A 23797-nucleotide genomic window follows, 5' to 3' on the forward strand; every position below is an offset into this window, starting at 1 on the left:
ATTAGAGGGACCGCTCAAGTTGGACGGTTTGGAGACAAAGCAAAAGAGGCAAGACTGAGATGGCTTGGACATGTGTGGAGGAGAGATGCTGGGTATATTGGGAGAAGGATACTGAATATGGAGCTGCCAGGGAAGAGGAAAAGAGGAAGGCCAAAGAGGAGGTTTATGGATGTGGTGAGGGGAGACATGCAGGTGGCTGGTGTGACAGAGGAAGATGCAGAAGACAGGAAGAAATGGAAACGGATGATCCGCTGTGGCGACTCCTAACGGGAGCAGCCGAAAGTAGCAGTGGATGACCAATGCATATACTATGATATGCATACTTGGTGTGGCTAATTCAAAATAAGATAAGTTCCCATGTTCTGTCATCTGGTTTCCTAAAAATACTTAACTCTTCAGTATAAAATCTTGTTTTGGCAAAACCATTTAGTCAGCAGTTAGTGCAGTACTGAGGCCAGTTAAACTGATAGTTGTGGCAGGAGTTATGAAAATAATACTTGGTAAACAGCATTTAGAGAGGGAAAAGACATAGGCTGCAATACCCCATTACTCTTTACCGCTGGTCATTGCAGGAGTGTAACAGTATGCTTTCATTTTGAATTTGTCAGCACTCGGTGGACTTGAGCTTGTCCTTGACTGTCACAACCAGACATATTCCATTGGACATGAAGGCTGCATGAAGGCTGATGCTATGTCAGTCAACACTGGAAGTGTTTGAAGAAATCCAAAGGCAAGCACACCATGGATGAGCCAAGAAGCAGACTAGTAGCGGGCCAGAAAAGGGAAAAGGGGTGCGGTCATTGTTCATCTCAGACAGGGCTCAGGGCTAGCCGCTGGGTCCCATCTGCTTATGCCTATCCAACCACTGTAAGATCTGCTGTTTGAGTTCCTCATTTGGCCTGATCTGGTCCATAGTAAGAGGACTGCGGTTGAATGGGTCCGTCTGGTCACTATTTGGATTAAAAAAAAAAGGTTACACGTTTAACAAGTTTACACTGATTTATATCCGAGTCAGAATTCGGGATTTTGAAACGTATCAGAAGTTAACTTGAATAAAGACCCAATCATCCTCACTACCTGGCCCCAAGACCAGTGACAATAGTGGCTTAAAAAAAAAAGAAAGAACAAGTGATAATATCATCTGTGCAAGACTGTTCTATGTTGAAGTAAGAAGGCAAATTAGCCTTCCCAGATTATGTAACTGTAACTAACTTACCTCAGTAAATGTCTTGCTATGGTCGAGCGATCTACTGTGACATTAGAGGAGGGGAGCAGGACAGGATCCAGCATTAGTGTGGACATAATAGGGTCCAGAAACTCATCTGGAGCATCTGAATATGTCTCCTCTTCCTGCTGCTGCCTGTCTGCATGAGACTGAGAACACAAGATGGGCAAAAACATAGGTTAAAATTTAAAATGTATTATCACATGAATGTGAATTATAAAAATGTATGAATAAATTCACAATATACTTCTCTAAACAGTCACGATAACAATAAAGACTTCATGCAGTATGCAACAAATATTCTTGAAGTATCGTTACAGTGCAAAAGATGCAAAACACCTATCCATAACCTTAATATGATTTTTATATCACTGTCAGTGCTATGTCAATGGTTTCCAAGTTTAAACTCTACCTTGATTTTGTCAGCAAGGAGTCCAAAGGACACAATCATGTCTCCAGGCTTGTTGATCTTCTTCAGGACCCTAACTGTCTGAGAGAAGAGGGTAGGTGAATAGGAGCGTCCATCTTTAGGGACTGTGGCGCAGAAATTCTCTTCATTACTGCCAATGAAAGGAAAAAAAAAAACATTGTTTTTAAATGTTGGCAAACAAATATATATGCTGATCTACAACAATCTAATATATAACATGATATAATGTATAAACCATATTGAAAGCCATGTTTTCAGCACTTGTTTTTTATCTGTATTTGTGTAATCTGATATCATGTATTTTTTTCCTATGGGACAAACAAATGATTATGTAAAATAACAAATATTAAAAAAGGGGGAAAATATTAGTTGAAAGAAAGAGAGCACTTTTTTTTTAATGGTTTTGAAATTTGTCAATGTTTTATACAGTGCATTTTTGCATAATTTTCTCAGTTTGCAAAAGTGACGTGTTTTGTGCATACCCCAGGTTAAGGTAGATGGTGCAGATATCAGATACCAGCTGCTGGGGCTTGAAGTCAAACTCACTGAAGTCCTTGACCTTTAAGGCACCCATCTTAGGCCCCACAAGATGCTGCAGGAAGGAATTGAGCATTGCGATTATCCTCTCAGCCAGGAATGGGTGTACGAAGATGCCCTTGATCTCTGGGACAAGAAAAGTCAGAGTGCAAAGAAGGGATGAGTAGAGTAAAACAAAATGAGCCTCAATTGGATGTAGTAAAACATCATGATTTGACGCAGTTATCGTTTGTGCCTGACCTGATGTGAGGAAAGCTAGTGTGCCAATGGTCTCGTTGGACATGATATTGTGGAAGCGTCCAAGCTGTCCAAACATTTGCAAGCTAGACTCCTTTTCTCTGCGAGCATCGGGGGCCAGGCCCTCCCACTCCCCTCGACCCCTTTCTAGCTGTAGAAGTTTGATTTTGCTCAAGTACTACGAAAAGAGAGTAGGGTGTTAGGGACAAGACAGAATATCAGCTTTATTTTGAAAGTAGATTGAGCCCATTAAAAATCAGAAAAATTAAGTCCAGAAAGGGTCTGAGATGGCATTGTTCTTACTTGAGTAAAACAATACAATTAAATAATAAATCATAAGAATATAACAAAAAGAGGATAAAAAAATTAATTGATTCCTTGGCAAATAAACAGAGGTGAATATTTAAATGATACAGGCAAGTGAAACTGGCACCCGTCTATGACAGATGTATGGATAGGCAGGTGGATGAATGGATGTTGCTATGCAATAAGTTCTGTGGTAAAGTCATTTCTGTACATGCAAGTTTCAAAATGCTACATACATAACTAAAGATGGTGTTTTTTAAAAAAAATCATGTTTATTGGTTTCCAGTCATAGATAAGTTTAAAGTAAATAATATTTTTGTGTTTTAAAAACAAAAGAGCAAAAAGGACAAAAGTAATGACAATAACTGTAGGTCAGCAAGTATGAGGAGATATAAAACTTAGATTCAACATAGTCCAGGAAAGGGTGTCACATTTTCTCAAATTTGTTGGCAGAACCATGAAATATAAACCTGAGTTTCTCTATTTTAGGTGTTGTATGACATCTCTCAACCATAAAATATAACTGGGGGGCTGTGGGTTTTTCCTGTTTAGGAGAATTAGCCTGCGTGCTAATAACACTGTAAAAGTTGCAATTGTGTAATTAGTTCCTCTCAGAGGACTATCCTCTCCCCAGGACACCAAATATGGCAATCACAGGATCAGGTTTTATCATCTGCCAAAAAACATCTGATAAGAGTTTAGAAAATAGATTTCCAGTATTTAGATAATTTGAGACAGACCCAGAACATGTGTGCCAGAGTATCAGGGAGCTGCCTACATTGGTCACAAATAAGATGGTGCATTATTTTAATTCATTTTCATGAAAGGAACTGAACTCCGAAATGCCTCACAGACCCACCTGAATAGCCTCATCCAGAAGGAAGATGGCATCATTAATCAGCAGGTTGAGGTACCTCAAGAACAAAGGGGGGTTCATGGCCTCCAGGTTCTCAGATGCATAGTCAGCAAGACGCTGAAATAAGAAAGATGAACATGTTGAACAAGATGAACAGCACACTAGAATACCTAATACACACCTTACAGTTCAAGAATAAACTTGGTGTTATTGGTGTGTTTTTATGATTAAATAACACGAAGTTTGGAAGTATTAAGGTGATTCAGTGCTGTATTTCTTTACTTTAATGCTCTCTTTGTAGTTATCTTTGCCCCACATATACTTGAGGATGGAATACATGGGCCTTCTGTAGTTGAATTTCTGTTCAAACTGGTGAGGATCACCTGTAAGGAAAAGTGAGAAAGCCAAAAAGTTTTGATCAACACTCTGCCATTTGTCTCCCAATACCTTTTTCATTCTCTGCACTTTCCTTAATCTCTGTCGCACTCGTGCACACACCTTAATACACACAGTTTTACCGATCTTGAAAAAGACCTTCGATTCTCTTACAAATACCCCCAAAAACTATCTTTGTGTTTTAAAGAATTAGAAATCAGGGCCTGAGCAGAGACACAAATGTCAGAGCCTACTACTACTACTTTCGGCTGCTCCCGTTAGGAGTCGCCACAGCAGATCACCCATTTCCATTTCTTCCTGTCCTCTACATCTTCCTCTGTCACACCAGCCAGCTGAATGTCCTCCCTCACCACATCCATAAACCTCTTCTTTGGCCTTCCTCTTTTCCTCTTTCCTGGCAGCTCCATATTCAGCATCCTTCTCCCAATACACCCAGCATCTCTCCTCCACACGTGTCTAAGCCATCTCAATCTTGCCTCTCTTGCTTTGTCTCCAAACCATTCAACCTGAGCTGTTCCTCTGATATAATTGTTCCTAATCCTGTCCTTCTTCGTCACTCCCAATGAAAATCTTAGCATCGTCAACTCTGCCACCTCCAGCTCCGCCTCCTGTCTTTTCATCACTGCCACTGTCTCCAAACCATATAACATAGCTGTTCTCACAACCATCTTGTAAACTTTCCCTTTAACTCTTGCTGGTACCCTTCTGTCGCAAAGCACTCCTGACACTCTTCTCCACCCTGCCTGCACTCTCTTCTTCACTTCTTTTCTGCACTCCCTGTTACTTTGGACAGCTGACCCCAAGTATTTAAACTCATATGCCTTCTTCACCTCTACTCCTTGCATCTTTACCATTCCACTGTCCTCTCTCTCATTCACGCATACGTATTCCGTCTTGCTCCTGCTGACTTTCATTCCTCTTCTCTCCAGTGCATACCTCCACCTCTCCAGGCTCTCCTCAACCCGCACCCTACTCTCGCTACAGATCACAATTTCATCCGCAAACATCATAGTCCATGGAGACTCCTGCCTGATCTCGTCCATCAACCTGTCCATCACCATTGCAAACAAGAAAGGGCTCAGAGCCGATCCTTGATGTAATCACACCTCCACCTTGAACCCATCTGTCATTCCAACCGCACACCTCACCACTGCCACACTTCCCTCATACATATCCTGCACCACTCCTACATACTTCTCTGCAACTCTCAACTTCTTCATACAATACCACACCTCCTCTGTCGGCACCCTGGCATATGATTTCTCTAAATCCACAAACATCAGAAGCCTGTTAGAAACTACCATAATGTACCCAATAGCTGAAGGAGGCAACAGAAATGCAATATCTCATCTTTATTAAGACCACCTAAACATTATGTTTAATCAATGGTACGCAACCTTGTGCCATGGAGAGCCAAGTGTTTGTGGGTTTTCATTCTAACCCAACAGTACACCAGCTGATTTCACTTTCTAGAAAGGATGGGAGAATTTGTACAACTACTCATTTAATCACAAATATCGTACTAGTCAACGTAAAAGCACACTAGACATGTAAAATAAAATCAGCACTTATTATTATGCACATTTTGTCAAGTGTAGACTCTGCCAAGACAGTTTGGCTTACAGCGATTTCACTAGTGCCCTATCACATCAAACTCTGACACACTGGCATAGATTTAGAAGGGCCAAGCCAAACTAGCCGAAACAGGCTGACCAGTATTGCCTTGCCAGCTCACCAAAGATGTCACTTCATCTGACAAAATATAAAAGTATTAATGATAAGCATATATTGGAATTAATCCATAACCTAATCCATGTTTTGTTTTTTTGCAAGGGAGCATAGGCCTATAATTCAGTGTTTTAAAGGTAAAATCTGTAATGTTGTGAAACAGTGGCTTCTAAGGCATTTTATTTCCAAAACCCATGGAAATAAAATCTGGACTCATCCCTGGACAGAAAAGATGTCAGGGACAAAGTTTCCAGCCAGGGAAGAGATTTTTATGTTTCATATCTCATATCATATCTCACCGGTGAACTCAATGTCTACGAACACAGTGATAAGGGCTTCAGCCAGTTGAGCTGCATGTCTGTAGGAGCAGAAGACTCTCTCTCGCTGGAAAACAACTGGCTGAGAAGCACTATCAGCCACGGGCTCCAAGTGGGGCATAACTGCTTCCAGAACCTCTGCCAGCTTTGCTCGCAAATGGGGATTCTTCATCCTGTCAGGAAGGCAGATTCTGAAGTTTGGAATGATATCTGAACACTATGGTAACACTATGGTAATACTAACACTTGTGAGAACACCATAATGCTGTTTACCGATACTAAAGGAATGGAAACTTTGTCTTATACCTCTCCACATTGCCCATGAAAACAGTGATGAAGTTAAGGATCTGCTCCAGACATTCAGTAGAGGATTCCAAAATCTCATCAGCAAATCGACGCAAGAAGATAAAAAAATCACCCAAGTTTTCTGCAAAGAATTCTGTGACAGACATAAACCTTACTGATTTCATGAATGTATTATGTTGTTATATTGACAACATTTTTGCCATCAATCTTTTTTCTACAGTGAAAATTAGCTAATAACCAAGTAAAAATTCACATTTGGTTCTTACCAGTAATCTGAAAAATGATGAGCAGGCATACAACTTGTTTAAACTTGTTTGTAAACCAAGTAAACCAGCAGTTAAATTTCGCTGGCAAAATTTATGATGGAAAAAGCTTCACGGCTGACAAAAAAAGATGATACCGAAACGATAATTCACATTTAGTTTTTGTCGATGAAAAGCGATTTTTGTTTTAGCAAGTTGTTATAGAATTTTTGCAACATTAATTTTAAGTTTTCATCAACTAAATTAACACACCTGTCATAATCAGAGAATTATGTGAATGAATGAATGAGTGAATGAATTATTTAATTAGTGGATGGACAAAGTAATTGACTACTATCAAAATGCCTCAGGTGCTGTCCTTTGAGGGCGAGGCCACACTTGCATCAGCAGTGGCAGCAGAATATTATATCCAACCCACAGAGCTGGGCTCTTGTATTTGATTTCATATCTATTGTGCGATGTCACAGTGTGAGCTGTGACCTACCTGGTACAAAGCAGAGCATATTGTTTTGTACGGGAGGCAAGGGAAAGGTGAGTGCAGCATGCTCAGTCCCCTGATTTCCCAGACTCAGCTGAACCAGCAAGGCAGCAGATGAGGCCTGCAGGCTCAAGCAGTTCTGCAGCATGGTAGGTTGGGTGGCAGCAGCTTTCGTGGACAGGTAAACAATCATCAGACGTTGAAACTGCTCCAAGAGCTGTTCGGACATTGGGCTGTCTGTTCGCTGGGCTTCCTGCCATGTCCCCTGGAGTCGGTGGAGAGACTGGTTCATTCTCACCATCTGCTCATGTAGTCTGCAAAGGGATACGCATGCATAGACATAATGCATCCATCAATACAGGTGCATGCACAGACAGAGAGAGGGAGAGAGAGAGAGAGAGAGGGAGCGAGAGAGAGAGAGGGAGAGAGATGTGAACAAACTTTAATGCTGACATATGCCAAAAACAAGAACAGACACTGATGAGCAAAAACTTTATGACCACCTGCGTAATATGCTATTGGTCCTCCATGTGCCACCATAAACAGTGCCAACCTGATGAGGCATGGACTCTAAAAAAAGACCCCTGAAGGTGTCTTGTGATATCTGGCACCAAAACTTTAGCAACAAATCCTTCAAATCCTGTAAGTTGCGAGGTGGACCCACCATGGATCAGACTTGTCGGTCCAGCACATCCCACAGATGCTCAATCGGATTGAGATCTGGAGACCAGGCCAACACCTTGAACACTTCATCATGTTCCCCAAACCATTCTTGAACAATGTGTGCAGTGTGGCAGGGCACATTATCCTGGTATAAGAGGCCACTGCCATCAGAGAATACCACTGCCATAAAGGGGTGTACCTGGTCTGCAACAATGTTTAGGTAGGTCGCATGTGTCAAATTGATGTCCACATGAATGGCTGGACTCAAGGTTTTCCAGCAGACTATTGCCCAGATCATCACACTCCCTCCAGTGGCTTGTTGTCTTCCCATAATGCATCTTAGTGCCATCACTCCCCAAGGTGAATGGCACACACATACATGGCCATCCACTTGATCTAAAAGAAAACAGGACTCATCGGACCAGGCAACCTTGTTCTAGTGCTCCAAGGTCCAGTTCCGATGCTCGCATGCCCATTGTAGGTGCTTTCTACGGTGGACAGGGGTCATCAATTTTTAATCATGGGCACTCTGACTGGTCTGTGACTACGCTGCCCCATATGCAGCAGGGTACAATGCACTGTGTGCCGTGACACATTCCTCCCGTAACCATCATTAAAATTTTCTGTGGGGCGTCTGGGTAGCGTAGCAGGCTATTCCGTTGCCTACCAACATGGGGATCGCTGGCTCGAATCCCTGTTACCTCTGGCTTGGTTGGGCATCCCTAGACACAACTGGCCGTGTCTGCGGGTGGGAAGCCGGATGTGGGTATGAGTCCCAGCCACTGCAGTCACCTATTCTGGTTGGTCGGGGCGTCTGTTCAGGGGGGAGGGAGAACTGGGGGGAATAGCGTGATCCTCCCACGTGCTACATCCCCCTGGCGAAACTCCTCACGGTCAGGTGAAAAAAGCAGCTGGCAAATCCACATGTATCGGAGGAAGCATGTGGTAGTCTGCAGCCCTCCCCGGATCAGCAGAGGGGGTGGAGCAGAGACCGGGATGGCCCGGAAGAGTGGGGTAATTGGCCAAATTCAATTGGGGAGAAAAAAGGGTGGGGTGTGGGGGGGCAATTTTCTGTGACTTGCACCACAGTAGACCTTCTGTCAGTTTGGAACAGATGGGATAGCTTTCTTTGCCTTTTGCACATCGATGAGCCTTGGGTGCCCAACATCCTGTCACCAGTTTGTGGTTTGTCCCTCTTTGGACTACTGTTGGTAGGTACTCACCACTGCTGACCAGGAGCACCCCACAAGCCTTGCCATTTCAGAGATGCTCTGACCCAGTTGTTTCGCCATATCAATTTGGGCCTTGTCAATGTCGCTCAGGTCTTTACTCCTGCGTCCAACACATTTACTATGAGAACTGATTGTTTGCTTACTATCTAATCTACCTACACCTTGACATGTGCCCTTGGTTGGAGATGATCAATGTTATTTGGTTCGCCTGCGAGTGGTAATAATGTTTTGGCTCATCAGTTTATGCTAAGCCATCATAGGACCTGTGGCCATCCACATTTTAAGTTGCTCATGGAAGATCAGTGCATGTCTGTTTACATGTGTTTGTGTGCATTTGTGTTTATACCTGTGAAAGCCAAGGTACAGGGTGAGTTGTGTGAGGATGAGGTTTTCAGTCAGCAGGCTGTAGGACTGTGCATATTCCACTGGTTGCTGAGGGGGCACTGGGATCAGACAGGTTTCTTTGTCTAGACCTGGTGAAGGAGACAGGTCACCATTTTATCACATTTGAGAAAATTGTCAAATAGAAAATCCTCTTTACGTAAATGAAGCATCAAATATAGGAATTTAACACAATCATTACTACACCTCACAGAAGAGATTCAGGCAAAAGTAACGTTGTAGCATACTCCAATAGTTACTCTCATTCCCATTAAAACACAAATGTACCTCTGGCATGCACGTTGCGATTGTGCCTCTCTTCTTCACTAAGCTCTTTCAGGGCACAGTACGTGGGATTAAAAGTGAGCAGTTTGGGTGAGCGTGGGCGGCAGAAGGGTTGGCACAACTTCAGGAGTGCTGCACCCAGGTTTAGGAAGAAAGCATCTGAAGCGTACATCTGGAAGAAGATCTCTGGCATCTGACTGGCCCATATCTTGGTGCGGCCAGCATTAGCCTGCAGACAGCTGCCCAACCAAGTGAGGAGCAGGTGGCGTGTCTCTCCAGAGCGTTGAAGTAGGTTCTTCAGGATCTGGTGCAGTTTTTCATGGAACTGGCCCATGAACTGATCGACATGGGGAGCAAATACTGTTAGATTGTAGATGCTTCTGCAGGTTGCAAGCTATGACACAATTTCAGACAAATTCCAGCCCTTTTTCCTGCAGCCCTCCCCTTTTTTTTCCCCACAGGCTAGTCTCCTTTATGACACATTGGTAAGAAATCACAGGGATGAAAAAAAAAGTTTTAAGAGACTGAAGAAGCAAAGTAACATCTGTATCAAAATTAAGGATGTATGAACAAACTAGCAAGTAAAATGCATAACCTTGGTCAACATTTCATCAATATTTAGTTTAAATGGACAGTGGCAAAATGAGGACTGTTTTAGTTGATTTGGGGAGATGGGTTATGCTACTGCTGTCAGATAATAGCAAGTAGGGGAAGGTCGAGTAGTCTTTCTGAAATGATAGGTTCACTTTTTTTGAGCTTAGAGTTCGATTCCATCCCCACCTCCTTGATTTTGAAGTTCGACTCCTTGAACAAGACACAAAAGACAACCTTTCACATTTAACATGGCTATAACACACTGAAACCTACATATTTATCTAGATAACGTGTTAAAGACTGCCTGTCTCAAGGAACTCAAGATTAAATTAAAAGGTACTGATAATTTCTGAGTATATTTTGTTCATTTTTGGGCATGGATAACTAGTTAGTGTAAGGGTCAGAGTTTGGGGTGGATATGGTTAAGGTTTAGTGTGTAGTGAGACTAATGGCTCATTTATGCTCAATGTTAAATATGTATACAGATGGAGCCTTCTGTCCGTACTCTGCGTTCATTTTGTCTGTATTTCTGCACGTTTTCTGGGAGCTTGCGGACCCATACAAATGGAGCAGTACCACCGGAAGTACCACAGGAAATCATGGGGACAGTGTTGCACAGTATAGTTAACAGCTCACGCGCAACCAGCCAGCAACACACAACAAAGACGACGAAACAATGGCGGAACATTTTGAGGAAAGGCTGTGCAAGTTAGTATGTAGTTACAAAAATATTTATGATGTTACCTCACCTGGGCACAGAGACAAACAACTGCTAAAGAACAATTGGGAGGAGATTGGACGTGTATTGGGAGTGAGTTGGACGGCAGCGAAGAAGAAGTGGAGGTCTGTGTGGGACTGATTTGTTCGAGCCCACAACAAGTCCATGAATGTTTACACCTATGCAGTACCTTTAGCAATAATAATAATAATAATAATAATACAGTAGAACCTCAGAGATACGAACACATTGAAAGTTGTTCATAATTCTGAAATGTCCATAACTCTGAAAGTGGACAAAAAACACCAAATTTACTAATATTAAATATTTATTTCAGTTCAAGTCATAACAAATCAATAAATAACCACTATGACATTCGAATAAACAGTAATAATAACAGTACAGAACTTAACTCTGAACTGCCCTCTAGTGAATGTATCACTTAACAACCATGCCAATGTAAAACACGGATGGGAAATATGTGGGCAGTGACGTTTAGAACATCTGAAACGGACGTATCTATTTACGTACGTAAAGGGAGCATAAATTAGTCTTAACTCTACAAAACATGGTTGTTGGGTCCTCCTGAAAATCACAATGACATGGCTGTAATCACACAGGTAACCCTGTATCATTTAGATTAGATGTCTTAGTGAATGGTGCTGGCTGGCTGCGAGGTGAGCCAGTAGATTTATGACAAGGAAGAGTGATGTTCTCTACAGTGATCATAGGTGTTCTTTTTTTCAAAATGTAAAATGAGCTTCTGTGTGAATGCTCACCCAAGACCATGGTACAAGAATTTTTATATCAAAGATGTATGTCAAAGTGTATGCTCGGAGCAACCAACTCAAAGACAGTTTTTACCCCCAGGCGGTCAGAATAATGACTAGTAGGCACCTTACATAAATTTAGTGATTTATTATTTTTTCAGATTTCTGATTTTGTAGCGGACTATATGGGCACAATTCACCATAATTGGTAGACACGGGCCCTTTAAGAAAAGGTTTCTAGGTTGAGAGGGCGGAGCAAGGACTAGATTGGTTGGGGCAGCACCATGTTGCTTGGGCTGTTGGTTTTGTATAAAGAAAATAAAAGACACATGCGTTCAAGTAGTCAATGAGAGAAATTGTCCGTCCCTACTTTCCTGCAATTCCTACACTGGTGACCCCGACGTGATCTGAACTCGCAACCTTCTGATTTGATCCGACGTGATCTGAACATGCACCCTCCTACCCTGCCCCCACCCTCCAGCAAGGCCCGTAGGGTTCCTCCACCACCTGCCCTACCCCCACACTGCCGCAGGGTCCTTAAGGCCCCTCCTGTAGGCACCACAGCCTCTGCACCTGTTCAGCGAAGCGGCCAAGCCATTCACCCCCCTCCACACTGACTTTTTCTTATTATGGTGAATTCTGGGGGAACGTATGTAGCGTACTATGTGAGTACAAGTCACCATAATTGGTAGACATGGGCCCTTTAAGAAAGGGTTTCCGGGTTGAGAGGGTGGAGCGAGGACTAGATTGGTTGGGGCAGTGCCATGTTGCTTAGGCTGTTGGTTTTGTATAAAGAAAATAAAAGACACACGCGTTCGTGTAGTCATCCATCCATTATCTGAACCGCTTATCCTGCTCTCAGGGTCGCGGGGATGCTGGAGCCTATTCCAGCAATCATTGGGCAGCAGGCGGGGAGACACCCTGGACAGGCCACACACACTCACACACACACACACACACACACACACACCTAGGGACAATTTAGTACGGCCAATTCAGCTGAGCTACATGTCTTTGGACTGTGGGAGGAAACCGGAGCCCCCGGAGGAAACCCACGCAGACACGAGGAGAACATGCAAACTCCACACAGAGGATGACCCATGAGAGAAATTGTCTGTCTCTACTTTCCTGCAATTCCTACAATTTCTTATTATTTATCATTTCTTTATACATAGTTTTTTAAGGGCTGAGAGAGCCAGGGCATACGCATTTCATTGCATTGAAGTTACATGACACTTTTTATATGTATATGACAAAGTGAAACGTGAACTTGACTTGTATGGTACCAGTCGAGTTCCACTGAATACAGTTGTGACTTGTGATATTTCCTATGAACAAATTTATGACAAAACAACAATCCCACACTGAACCTGGGCTTCTCACCTGGTGGATGTTTGCCTCCTGAACCTTTGTCTCCTGAGCACTGGAGCGGGAGGGGTTAACGAAGTAACCATGTCCCTCCACTACACCTGGGGTTTTCAACAGACAGGAGATACTCAGCACTGTCCCTAACAGGCCCTTTTGGTACTGCAAACCATTAGTTGGGTCTTTGGGTTGGATGTGTTCCATGAAGACCTGTGAGCATTGTTAAAAAAAAAAAATCAAACTATGAATGTGTTAAGAAAAAGTTTGGGCATTCAAATAACAAATCTGACAAGAGAGATCAGGTCAGCAATATGACACATCATGTTATTGCTGTACACCAATCAGCCAAAGCATTAAATCCACCTGCCTAATATTGTGTAGGTCCCCCCTCATGCCACCAAAACAGCTCTGACCCATTGAAGCATGGACACCACGAGACCTCTGAAGGTGTCCTGTGGTATCTGACACCAAGACATAAGTAGCAGATCCTTTAAGTCCGGTAAGTTGCAAGATGGGGCCTCCATGGATCAGACTTGTTTTTCCAGCACATCCCATAGATGCTTGATCAGCTTGTGATCTGGGGAATTTGGAGGCCAGGGCAACACCTTTGAACTCTTTGTCATGTTCCTCAAATCATTCCTGAACAACACTGCCTCCGTTAGCTTGCCTTCTTCCCATATTGCATTCTGGTGCCATCACTTCCCCAGGAAAACGACACACACGCACCCAGCCATCCACATGATGTAAAAGAAAACATGATTCATCAGACCCAGCCACCTTCTTCCACTGCTCCATGGTCCAGTTCTGACTCCATGCCCATTGTAGGTGTTTTCGGCAGTGGACACGGGTCATCATGAGCACTCTGACCTGTCTGCGGTTACGTAGCCCCATACACAGCAAGATGCGATGCACTGAGTGTTCTGACACCTGTCTATCATAGCCAGCATTAACTTTTTTTTATCAATTTGAGCTACAGTAGCTCTTCTGTGAGATCAGACGAGATGGGCTAGCCTTCGTTCCCCACGAGCATCAATGAGCCTTGGGCGACCATGACCCTAATGCTGTTTCACCGGTTGTCCTTCCTTGGACTACTTTTGGTAGGTACTGACCACTGCATACTGGGAACACCCCACAAGACCTGCCGTTTTGGAGATGCTCTGACAGTTGTCTAGCCATCACAATTGGGCCCTTGTCAAAGTCACTCAGATCCTTACACTTGCCCGTTTTTCCTGTTTCCAACATATCAACTTCAAGAACTGACTGTTCACTTTCTGCCTAATAAATTCCACCTCTTGACAGGTGCCACTGTAACAAAATAATCAATGTTGTTCATTTACCTGTCAGTGGTTTTAATGTTATGGCTGATCGGAGTATACTGTCTTCAGTCAGGTCAAGTCAAATTTATTTATATAGCACATTTAAAACAACCACAGTTGAACCAAAGTGCTGCACAAGTTTAAAATAAAATAAGTGACACATATAGATATAAAATATGTAAAGAAGACATAAAATAAAGAATATAAAATGTAAACAATAGTCGATGTTATTCATTTGGTAATTTGCTATTTTTCAGTCGATGGTATTAATTTGGTAATTTGCTATTTTTGCAATAACCATTAAAAACAAAATGTCACTGTATTCCTGCTGACCTTAGCAATATATTTCTGGTGGCTAAAGTAGAGGAGAACGTCCAGGTAGGAGTACAGGAGAGGCTGGCATAGGTCCAGGTCTTTGATGCGCCCCTGGAGGATATCCAACACTGGTACTATCACTTCCCCAAAAGTACGCACCTCCTGGTCAGCAAGCAGGCCCAATATGACCTCCTCCACAAACTCAACCACCTCTTCTGTTTCTGCAACACAGAAAAATATGTTACCAATTTATGAGAACGAGTACATTTTGGCAGAGTGGAAAACAGTATAGTATATACAGTGATGAGAAGAAGACTGTAGACAGCATATAAATGACTGGAGATGAGAAGAAGGTACACCATATGCAAGGCTCAGTGTTTTTGGTTTTTACCGATTTTCACCGAGAAATACCCAATTGTTAAAATGATTTTTACCCGGATTTTATGTTTCCATGGATCCAAAAGTTGTTCCTGTGCATGTGAGGTTATGTAACAGTGTCCTCTTGTGGCGAAATTTGGCATGCTGGATGGCTTTGAAAAATAAAAACCGAAAACGCTAAGCCTTGACCATATGACAACATATGCAGAAAGTTCAGACAAACGTAAATGAACATAATAAAGCAGTCAAATGTAGTTTAGCCCATCCCAGAACCTACGTGCACCACTAACGCCATCTAGCAACAGGTCCAGAAGTTGTTCGTAGATGTTCTGGCTGATGTAAATCTCAGGAGTGAGCAGAACTGTCCGTGTGTTAGACACTGTCAAGTTCTTACAGCGAACAGCGTATGACAGCAGCTTCTCGGGTACTTTTGTGACCTGGTACACAAATTACAAGATGTCGTTGAGTACGGAATAGGTCAAAGTCACTCCAGCTTTCAATGCCTTTTAACCACATTCAGTCAACAAGGATGCACAGAGGGTGATCTTAGCATTCAAAAACTGAAGTACTACAATTATGAAAATCTAAAAAGATACCATGTGTAATTGTAATGCTAACTGAATCCTGACCTTTATTGTTCAGGGATGTGAATAACGAAACAAAGCAACCAAAACAACCATATTCAAAAAGATAGCAGATACCCAACACCTTTGCAAACATCTACCATTTTCTAACGCCCTCAGTTGACAATTTTTGCTACGATCATTGCAAAGTTTTAAGTACAGCAAGTGCAAGGCAGATTTTTTTTTTTGGATGGCAGTATTTCAAACAGCAAAAACACAAACTAAGTTAGGCAGGCTCCTATGTTTCTGAATGCTGAAATCTGGTGCGTGGTGGGGCTGTGAGTAATTTACTTTATTTCAATCACTTCCATTTTAGAACTCTGATTTTACAAGTCATGCTGTGCTTCAATAAAGCCAAAATATATATAACATGTAGCACCTTTCAGCTAGGTTTAAATATTCAGTGACACAACAGACTGCAATTAAAACTCTCACCTCTTCTTTGGCCCTCTGATAGCATGCATACAGGTAGGGGATGGCACACTTCTCTCCAGCATCACGGTCAGCAGAAAGGTTAACAGCGCTACAGGAGGTCATATAGATGAGGTGGTTCCCTGGTTCTAAGAGTAGCAGACGGTTGAACAGTGCCTGGAAGACAGAGACACCATGCAAACAAACTCAGCCAATACAAAATAACATCAGCTTCACTGTGTGGTAGTAAATTGGGAGTCAGGTTTGGAGCCACCCAAACCCGCCAGCTGCTTAATTGGACCTGCCTGCAGTCCAACCTGTGGTTGACAAACAGATGTCTGTGGATCACAATCCGCCATTTCAAACCTGCATTTTTAAAAATGCTTTAAATTGTTTTTTTTCCTTTTTTGGCTGGACCACAACAGCAAGGCCAGCCCTACATATGCGGTTTCCCGTGAGTGAGTGACTGAGTGAATGATGGAGTTTCACCATTGGTTGGACAGATGAGTTGGAGTTTCCCCATTGGCCATTGCTATTTCAAAATGAATCAACATAAACAATTTTCTATTACATCATCAGCTATTCACGGAACTCATGTCAAAACAGCCACTTTTTAAAAGAAGTTGTGCAAAAACAGCCATTTAATAAATGTAGTTGGGGTCCAGCCATATACGAGGTTTTAACCTACTCTTTATTTCCTGCTCATAAATTTAGTCTGTTTTGTTGGCTAACATAAATGATGGACTATACAACAGGCTTAAGTGGCCAGATCAGATATTTGCTTAGTATTTCAGCAAACTGTTGAAACACCAAATAATTATCTAGATTTACTGTGCATTGCTGATTAAACAGATCAGATATGCTCATTCGAAGAAAATAACCTTACAATGAAAGCAGGAATTATCTAAGCTTTGAGAAATATTGATGAAAATTGCTTGTTTGTTTGTTGCTCTAAACTGCAGTACAGTGTTTACTCTGCATAGCAAAATTGAAATAAATCAGTATGTCCGATCAGCACATGTGAAGCAAGTTGACTGCAAATTCATTTTGTAAATTGCAAAGTTGGACTGAAACCCTGAATATATTGTGGTACTTGTGATACTGTGAATTATTGTGTAATTGAAACGGCCTTAAGAATAGAAAAGGTGTTTCAACATGCATGTGTTGTGCATGTATAGACTGCTTACACAGTTCTGGACAGGTCAGGATATGAAAACAGCATAGGCTGCTTAGGGATATTAATTGGAATTAATATCCCTATAATACTAATAGCAATTATAATAGTGGCTGCGGGGGCAAGCTGCCCCTCTGAATTTACTACATTGGTGTCAGAAGTGGGATAACCCAGCCACTGAGGATGCATAAGCCAGTGCATTCTTAGTGCTGGTCCCAAGCCTGGATAAATGGGGAGGGTTGTGTCAGGAAGGGCATCCGGTGTAAAATCTTTGCCAAATCAAATATGCGGATCATAAACCAGATTTCCATACCGGATCGGTCGAGGCCCAGGTTACGAACGATCGCCACCGGTACTGTTGGCCAGCAGGGTGCTGGTGGAAACTATGCTACTGTTGGGCGAAGGAGAGGGGGAAGGCATGTCCAGAGGCAGCAGGAGAGGAGGTAGGGCAGGAGTGTAGAGGTGAGAGTCAGAACTTTGAATATTGGCACTATGACTGGTAAAGGCAGAGAGCTGGCTGACATGATGGAAAGAAGAAAGGTAGGTATACTGTGTGTGCAAGAGACCAGGTGGAAGTGGAGTAAGGCCAGGAGCATTGGAGGTGGGTTCAAACTCTTCTACCATGGTGTGAATGGGAGGAGAAATGGGGTAGGGGTAATTCTGAAGGAAGAGTATGTCAAGAGTGTGCTGGACGTGAAGAGTGTGTCGGACAGAGTGATGAGTATGAAGCTGGAAATCGAAGGTGTATTGATGAATGTTATCAGCGCATATGGCTCTCAAGTTGGGTGTGAGATGAAAGAGAAAGAAGAATTCTGGAGTGAGTTGGATGAAGTGGTGGCGAGTGTACCCAAGGCCCAAGGGGGAGAGAGTGGTGATTGGAGCAGACATCAATGGGCATGTTGGTGAAGGGAACAGAGGCGAAGAGAAGGTGATGGGTAAGTATGGTGTCAAGGAGAGAATTGTGGAAGAACAGATGGTGGTGGATTTTGCGAAAATGATGGAAATGGCTGTGGTCAATACATATTTCAAGAAGGGGGAGGAACATAGGGTGACGTACAAGAGTGGAGGAAGGTTCACACAGGTGGACTATATCTTATGTAGAAGGCATGATCTGAAAGGGATTAGAGACTGCAAGGTGGTGACAGGGGAGAACGTAGCTAGGCAGAATCAGATAGTGGCCTGTAAGATGACTTCGGAGACCAAGAAGAGGAAATGAGTGAAGGCAGAGCTAAGGATCATATGGTGGAAGTTGAAGAAGGAAGACTGTTCTGTGGAGTTCAGGGAGGAGTTAAGAAAGGCACTGGGTGGTAGTGAAGAGTTGCCAGATGGCTGGGCTACCACTGCAGAAATAGTGAGGGAGACAACTAAGAAGGTACTTGGTGTGTCATCAGGACAGAGGAAGGAAGACAAGGAGACTTGGTGGTGGAATGAGGAAGTACGGCAAAGTATACAGAGGAAGAGGTTGGCAAAGAAAGAGTAGGATAGTCAGAGAGATTAAGAAAGTAGACAGGAGTACAAGGAGATGCAGCGTAAAGCGAAGAGAGAGGTGGCAAAGGCAAAGGAAAAGGCGTATGGTGAGTTGTATGAGAGGTTAGACACCAAGGAAGGAGAAAAGGACTTGTCCAAATTGGCTAGACAGAGGGATTGAGCTGGGAAGGATGTGCAGCAGGTTAGGGCGATCAAGGATAGAGATGGAAATGTGCTGACAAGCAAGAAGAGTGTGCTGAGAAGGTGGAAGGAGTACTTTGAGGGGCTGATGAATAAAGAAAATGAGAGAGGGAAGGTTGGATGATGTGGTGATAGTAAATCAGGAAGTGCGGTAGATTAGCAAGGAGGAAGTGAGGTCAGCTATGAAGAAGATGAAGAGTGGAAAGGCAGTTGGTCCTGATGACATACCTGCGGAGGCATGGAGATGTTTAGGAGAGATGGCAGTGGAGTTTTGAACTAGATTGTTTAACACAATCTTGGAAAGTGAGAGGATGCCTGAGGAGTGGAGAAGAAGCATACTGGTACCGATTTTCAAGAATAAGGACGATGTGCAGAACTGTAGCAACTACAGAGGTATAAAGTTGATCAGCCACAGCATGAAGACATGGGAAAGAGTAATAGAAGCTAGGTTAAGAGGAGAGGTGACTATTAGTGAGCAGTAGTATGGTTTTATGCCGCGAAAGAGCACTAGAGATGTGATGTTTGTTTTGAGAATGTTGACTGAGAAGTATAGAGAAGGCCAGAAGGAGTTACACTGTGTCTTTGTGGATTTAGAGAAAGCACATGACAGGGTGCCGAGAGAGGAGGTGTGGTATTTTATGAGGAAGTTAGGAGTTGCAGAGAAGTATGTAGGAGTGGTGCAGGATCTGTATGAGGGAAGTGGGACAGTGGTGAGGTGTGCAGTTGGAATGAAAGATGGGTTCAAGGTGGATGTGGGATTACATCAAGGATCGGCTCTGAGCCCTTTCTTGTTTGCAATGGTGATAGACAGGTTGATGGACGAGATCAGGCAAGAGTCTGTGTTGACGCAGATGAAATTTTGATCTGTAGCGAGAGTAGGGTGCAGGTTGAGGAAAGCCCGGAGAGGTGGAGGTATGCACTGGAGAGAAGAGGAATGAAAGTCAGTAGGAGCAAGATGAATATATATGCGTGAATGGGAGGGAGTACAGTGGAATAGTGACGATGCAAGAAGTAGAGGTGACGAAGGCGTATGAGTTTAAATACTTGGGGTCAACTGTCCAAAGTAACGAGGAGTGCAGGAGAGAGGTGAAGAAAAGAGTGCAGGCAGGGTGGAGAACAGTGTCAGGAGTGCTTTGTGACAGAAGGGTACCAGCAAGAGTTAAAGTGAAGGTTTACAAGATAGTTGTGAGACCACCTATGTTATATGGTTTGGAGACAGTGGCACTGACAAAAAGACAGGAGGCAGAGCTGGAGGTGGCAGAGTTGACGATGCTAAGATTTTCACTGGGGCAGGATTAGGAACGAGTATATTAGAGGGGCAGCTCAGGTTGGACAGTCTGGAGACAAAGCAAGAGAGGCAAGATTGAGTTGGCTTGGACATGTGTGGAGGAGAGATGCTGGGTATACTGGGAGAAGGATGCTGAATATGGAGCTGCCAGGAAAGAGGAAGGCCAAAGAAGAGGTTTATGGATGTGGTGAGAACGGACATGCAGGTGGCTGGTGTGACAGAGGAAGATGCAGAGGACAGGAAGAAATGGAAACGGATGATCCGCTGTAGCAACCCCTAATGGGAGCAGCCAAAAGTAGTAGTAATAGATGTCAGAAGTGAGATGAAGCAACCATGTGGCCTTTGGAAGCATATGCGCCCAGAGGTTTGAGGGAGCTGATATTTTGAAGCGCGGGGATGTGCTTCCCGAAGGAGGGGGCTAGTGTAACAACCACTGATGACTAGAATCGCTAGCCCTTGGCTAACAGGTCGGACCTTTTAGTTGACTGGTTAGTGCAGTCACCCGTGGTCTGGGCTACCCGGGTTCGATTCCCGGCTGTGGCGGCAGCTGTCTAGCTGCCCCCCTGAATCCGCCACATTGGTACATCAATATAGCAGTTAATAGCCTTATCTAAAAAAAATTAACTTTTTTTCCTGCATAAACTTGACCCACCCGCAACTCACCTGAACCTCACCCACAAGATTCTTTTTGACCCACACTCATGGGTGCTGCAAGTAAAATTGCAGCTCCCACAAACTTTGAGTCAACCAAAATTCCCGAACTTTTCTGCATCAACCCATGCATGCCTAATTTCATATCAATTATCTTGCATCTTTGTCTTGCAGAGAATTTCTAGGCTCTATTAATGCCCCATTCATCCATCAGAATGTGTTCTAAACCTTGTGATGTGGGGCTTCTCTTGCAATACTATCTATAAAACCCGGCTCGAATAGAGACAATAAAAGCATTTTCAAAAGGGAAAACTTAAGCTTAATTCAGAGGAAAAGGGAAGAGAGAGGTGACATTTTTCAGAAACAGTAAAAATGCTACTGTAGCCCCTGTGAGACAAAATCTAAGTGGATGTTATAGATTTTGTTTGTTGAAAGGCAACAAGGAAAACTGTTGTAGTCCATCATCTCAAGACTGACAATGTTCTACCTGTTCTATGTTGTCCATGTCCAACCAGTCCTGTCCATCCAGGTCTGCTGCCATCTCCTCCAGATAAACACATCGGGGAGGGATCCCATTACCTCCTCGGAGACTGGGATCACCTGGTATGGAATCATAGGTTGATAGATCAACACTAAATCACATCAAAGGACAAAATAGCTAAACATGAATTGGATATAAAGAATTAAAAACAAGATTAGGAATCTAGGAGTTGAAGATCAGGAATCAGGAACCCTTTATGAAGATAAAATAAATATGATGCATTTGTGGGGAAAACTAAGGTATGAAACAAATTTGTAGTGTCTGTTAATCACCATGCTCAGGTTTTTCTCAGATGGATTGAGGTTTTCCAAGGAATTCAACGGATGGTTCTGAACTCAAAAGTTTTTTTTTTAAGATCCTTTTTCTTGATTATTATGTTTAAAATATCTCAGCATTGGGCAGCCATAGCCAGCTAACAGGGAAAAAAGCTCTGAGCATCCTCTCTAATGGGTGGTGAGTCATTTGTTACTTACAGGAAATCTCACAGGAATTGGCAACATAATCCAGAAGGGGCTGGTGTGGGTGCCGGTCTTTGTCCCAACCAAGCAGTTACACACCTGAGTCTACAAATCAAGGTCTTAGCAAAGACTACTGGTTGACTAATAGAATCAGATGTGTAACTGCTTGGTTGGAACAAGAGTATTGGTTGACTAATAGAATCAGGTGTGTAACTGCACAGGTGGAACAAAGACCTGCACCCACATTAGCCCTTTCTGGATCTTATTGCCCATCCCTGAATTAGATTAAGAGAATTTCAACAACGGATGAGATTGGGATGCTACTTTAGTCTAAAAGAGTTACATCCTAAAAGGGCTTTTCAATTAGACTAATCAAAATTGATAAGCATGAAGAGAAAAGGGGGCTGGTAATCAAGGAGCTGCCTGCCCTGATCACAGACACACAGACTGACTTAGGCAGCTGATACTTTAAAATATCAATCAATCACTAACTCACTCTCTCCATCTACAGTCAACTCAGTCATGACACTGACTGCCAGGTGGAAAGTACTCTTTAAGCTTTGATTGCTGCTTAAGCTAACTTTAGTCACTCTTCACTTCAAACACATATCCACATCCAGAGGATGTTGTGTGTTAGTGAGTCACCAAGCTTTGTGGTAATCATTAATTTAAAGAATGCTATGCAGAACAGATTTCCACGTTAAAGCAGAACAGTATGGTGACAGAATACAATGCTTTGCTCTACCTCTGTGCAACATGAGGTGCACTGTTGAGCAATGCATCTCCAGACTGTAAGCAATATCTGGGTGTAATTAGTCTACCGATCAATGTTCGAAATTTATTCAAAACATGCTTCACACAAATAAGGCACATGATTGAGCAAAAGAAAAAAGGAAGATTTATGTCCACAAAAAGAGGGATGCAAACTTCCAATATAGGCCACTTTGAAGCTTTGAGGAAAACAGCTTTGAAAGCACTCAGGTTGGTGAAACCCAAAATGTCAGCTGAGATATAAATACCTTTTGCACTCCAGTTTTCACATACACATAATAGGCCAACTCTGAAGCTTTCAACTCCAGCTCAAGATCAAAGTCTCTGACATTTCTTTTTGACTCACTGTTTTCAAGTGTTATGAGAAATATTTTCTGGATCATGTGGTTGACATTGAGCTGTTCACATAGCTCCTGGCGGGAGCGGAACGAACGGCTGATCTCTGCCACCGAGTCATCATTGTCATCAATGCTGTCTGACACAGAGTTCTCTGACTCCGACTGGCTCTCCCCTGAGTCCTCCACTGCAATGCAGGATACATACGACAAATATGTAAGCACATGGAGTAATTAGACCCATACTACTTCATGCACTCATGGATACATTGTCTGGTAAAATTATAATTATGTGACCCCTGTAACTGACCAAATTAAGACCAGTTGTGCCTCTAGGTTTGGGCTTAGAATGAATAAGAGAACTCTACTCACATGGTGGTTCAGCAGACAGCTGCTGTGGTTTCTGGCCTGATGCAAACTGCTTTGCATCAGCCAGTGAACTGAAGAGGGCAGCAAAGGGGTTGCAGGAGATGTTCTGGTTGTTGTTGCCCTGGTCACTCATCTCACTAGGGCTTCACACTCACTCCATCCAAATAATTCTGCTGCAGCGGCTGGAGGCCACGAACTTGGCCCCGGGGATAAAAGTTGGAACAACTAAGAGAAAAGAGGAAACGAGAGAAAACTAAGTGGAAATAAATACACAAGACATTCACCCACAATAACCAATCTCACTACCAACAGCAAGCAAACCAATTAATACGACACTTAAAACATAATCAGGAGATAAAATTTCAAGACATTGTCTGGAGGAAATAAACCATCAAGAGATAGTGTTTCTAGG

General features: G+C 43.0%; 1 protein-coding gene across 2 annotated transcripts; it reads right to left on the reverse strand.

Annotated features, from left to right (window-relative positions):
- Window positions 1-789: 789 nt before the first annotated feature.
- ube4a (ubiquitination factor E4A (UFD2 homolog, yeast)) lies at window positions 790-23518 on the reverse strand. Of its 2 annotated transcripts, none has more exons than XM_056283826.1 (19): window positions 23385-23518; window positions 23028-23185; window positions 21399-21511; window positions 16155-16307; window positions 15374-15533; window positions 14737-14939; window positions 13106-13297; window positions 9644-9977; window positions 9321-9447; window positions 7086-7393; window positions 6339-6471; window positions 6015-6205; window positions 3874-3974; window positions 3595-3708; window positions 2433-2607; window positions 2138-2318; window positions 1638-1785; window positions 1217-1374; window positions 790-950 (listed from the first exon to the last, which is right to left on the reverse strand). In XM_056283826.1, exons 1-19 carry the CDS (start codon window positions 23516-23518, stop codon window positions 827-829), a joined length of 3207 nt encoding a protein of 1068 aa, XP_056139801.1. In that variant the 3' UTR covers window positions 790-826. The 2 variants fall into 2 exon arrangements, with proteins under 2 accessions (XP_056139801.1, XP_056139800.1); XM_056283825.1 differs by having other exon boundaries at window positions 14737-14934; window positions 15348-15533.
- Between the last annotated feature and the right edge of the window lie 279 nt (window positions 23519-23797).

This window comes from Lampris incognitus, chromosome 7 (genome assembly GCF_029633865.1).
Source record: "Lampris incognitus isolate fLamInc1 chromosome 7, fLamInc1.hap2, whole genome shotgun sequence".
NCBI lineage: Eukaryota > Metazoa > Chordata > Actinopteri > Lampriformes > Lampridae > Lampris > Lampris incognitus.

Coding starts and splice junctions, on each gene's coding strand:
- ube4a (XM_056283825.1), bottom strand. CDS start 23,518: ATGAGTGACCAGGGCAACAACAACCAGAACATCTCCTGCAACCCCTTT. Junction 15,534..16,154: donor ATCAGAGGGCCAAAGAAGAG/GTGAGAGTTTTA, acceptor TTTGTGTACCAG/GTCACAAAAGTACCCGAGAA. Junction 3,975..6,014: donor CGTAGACATTGAGTTCACCG/GTGAGATATGAT, acceptor TTTTCCTTACAG/GTGATCCTCACCAGTTTGAA.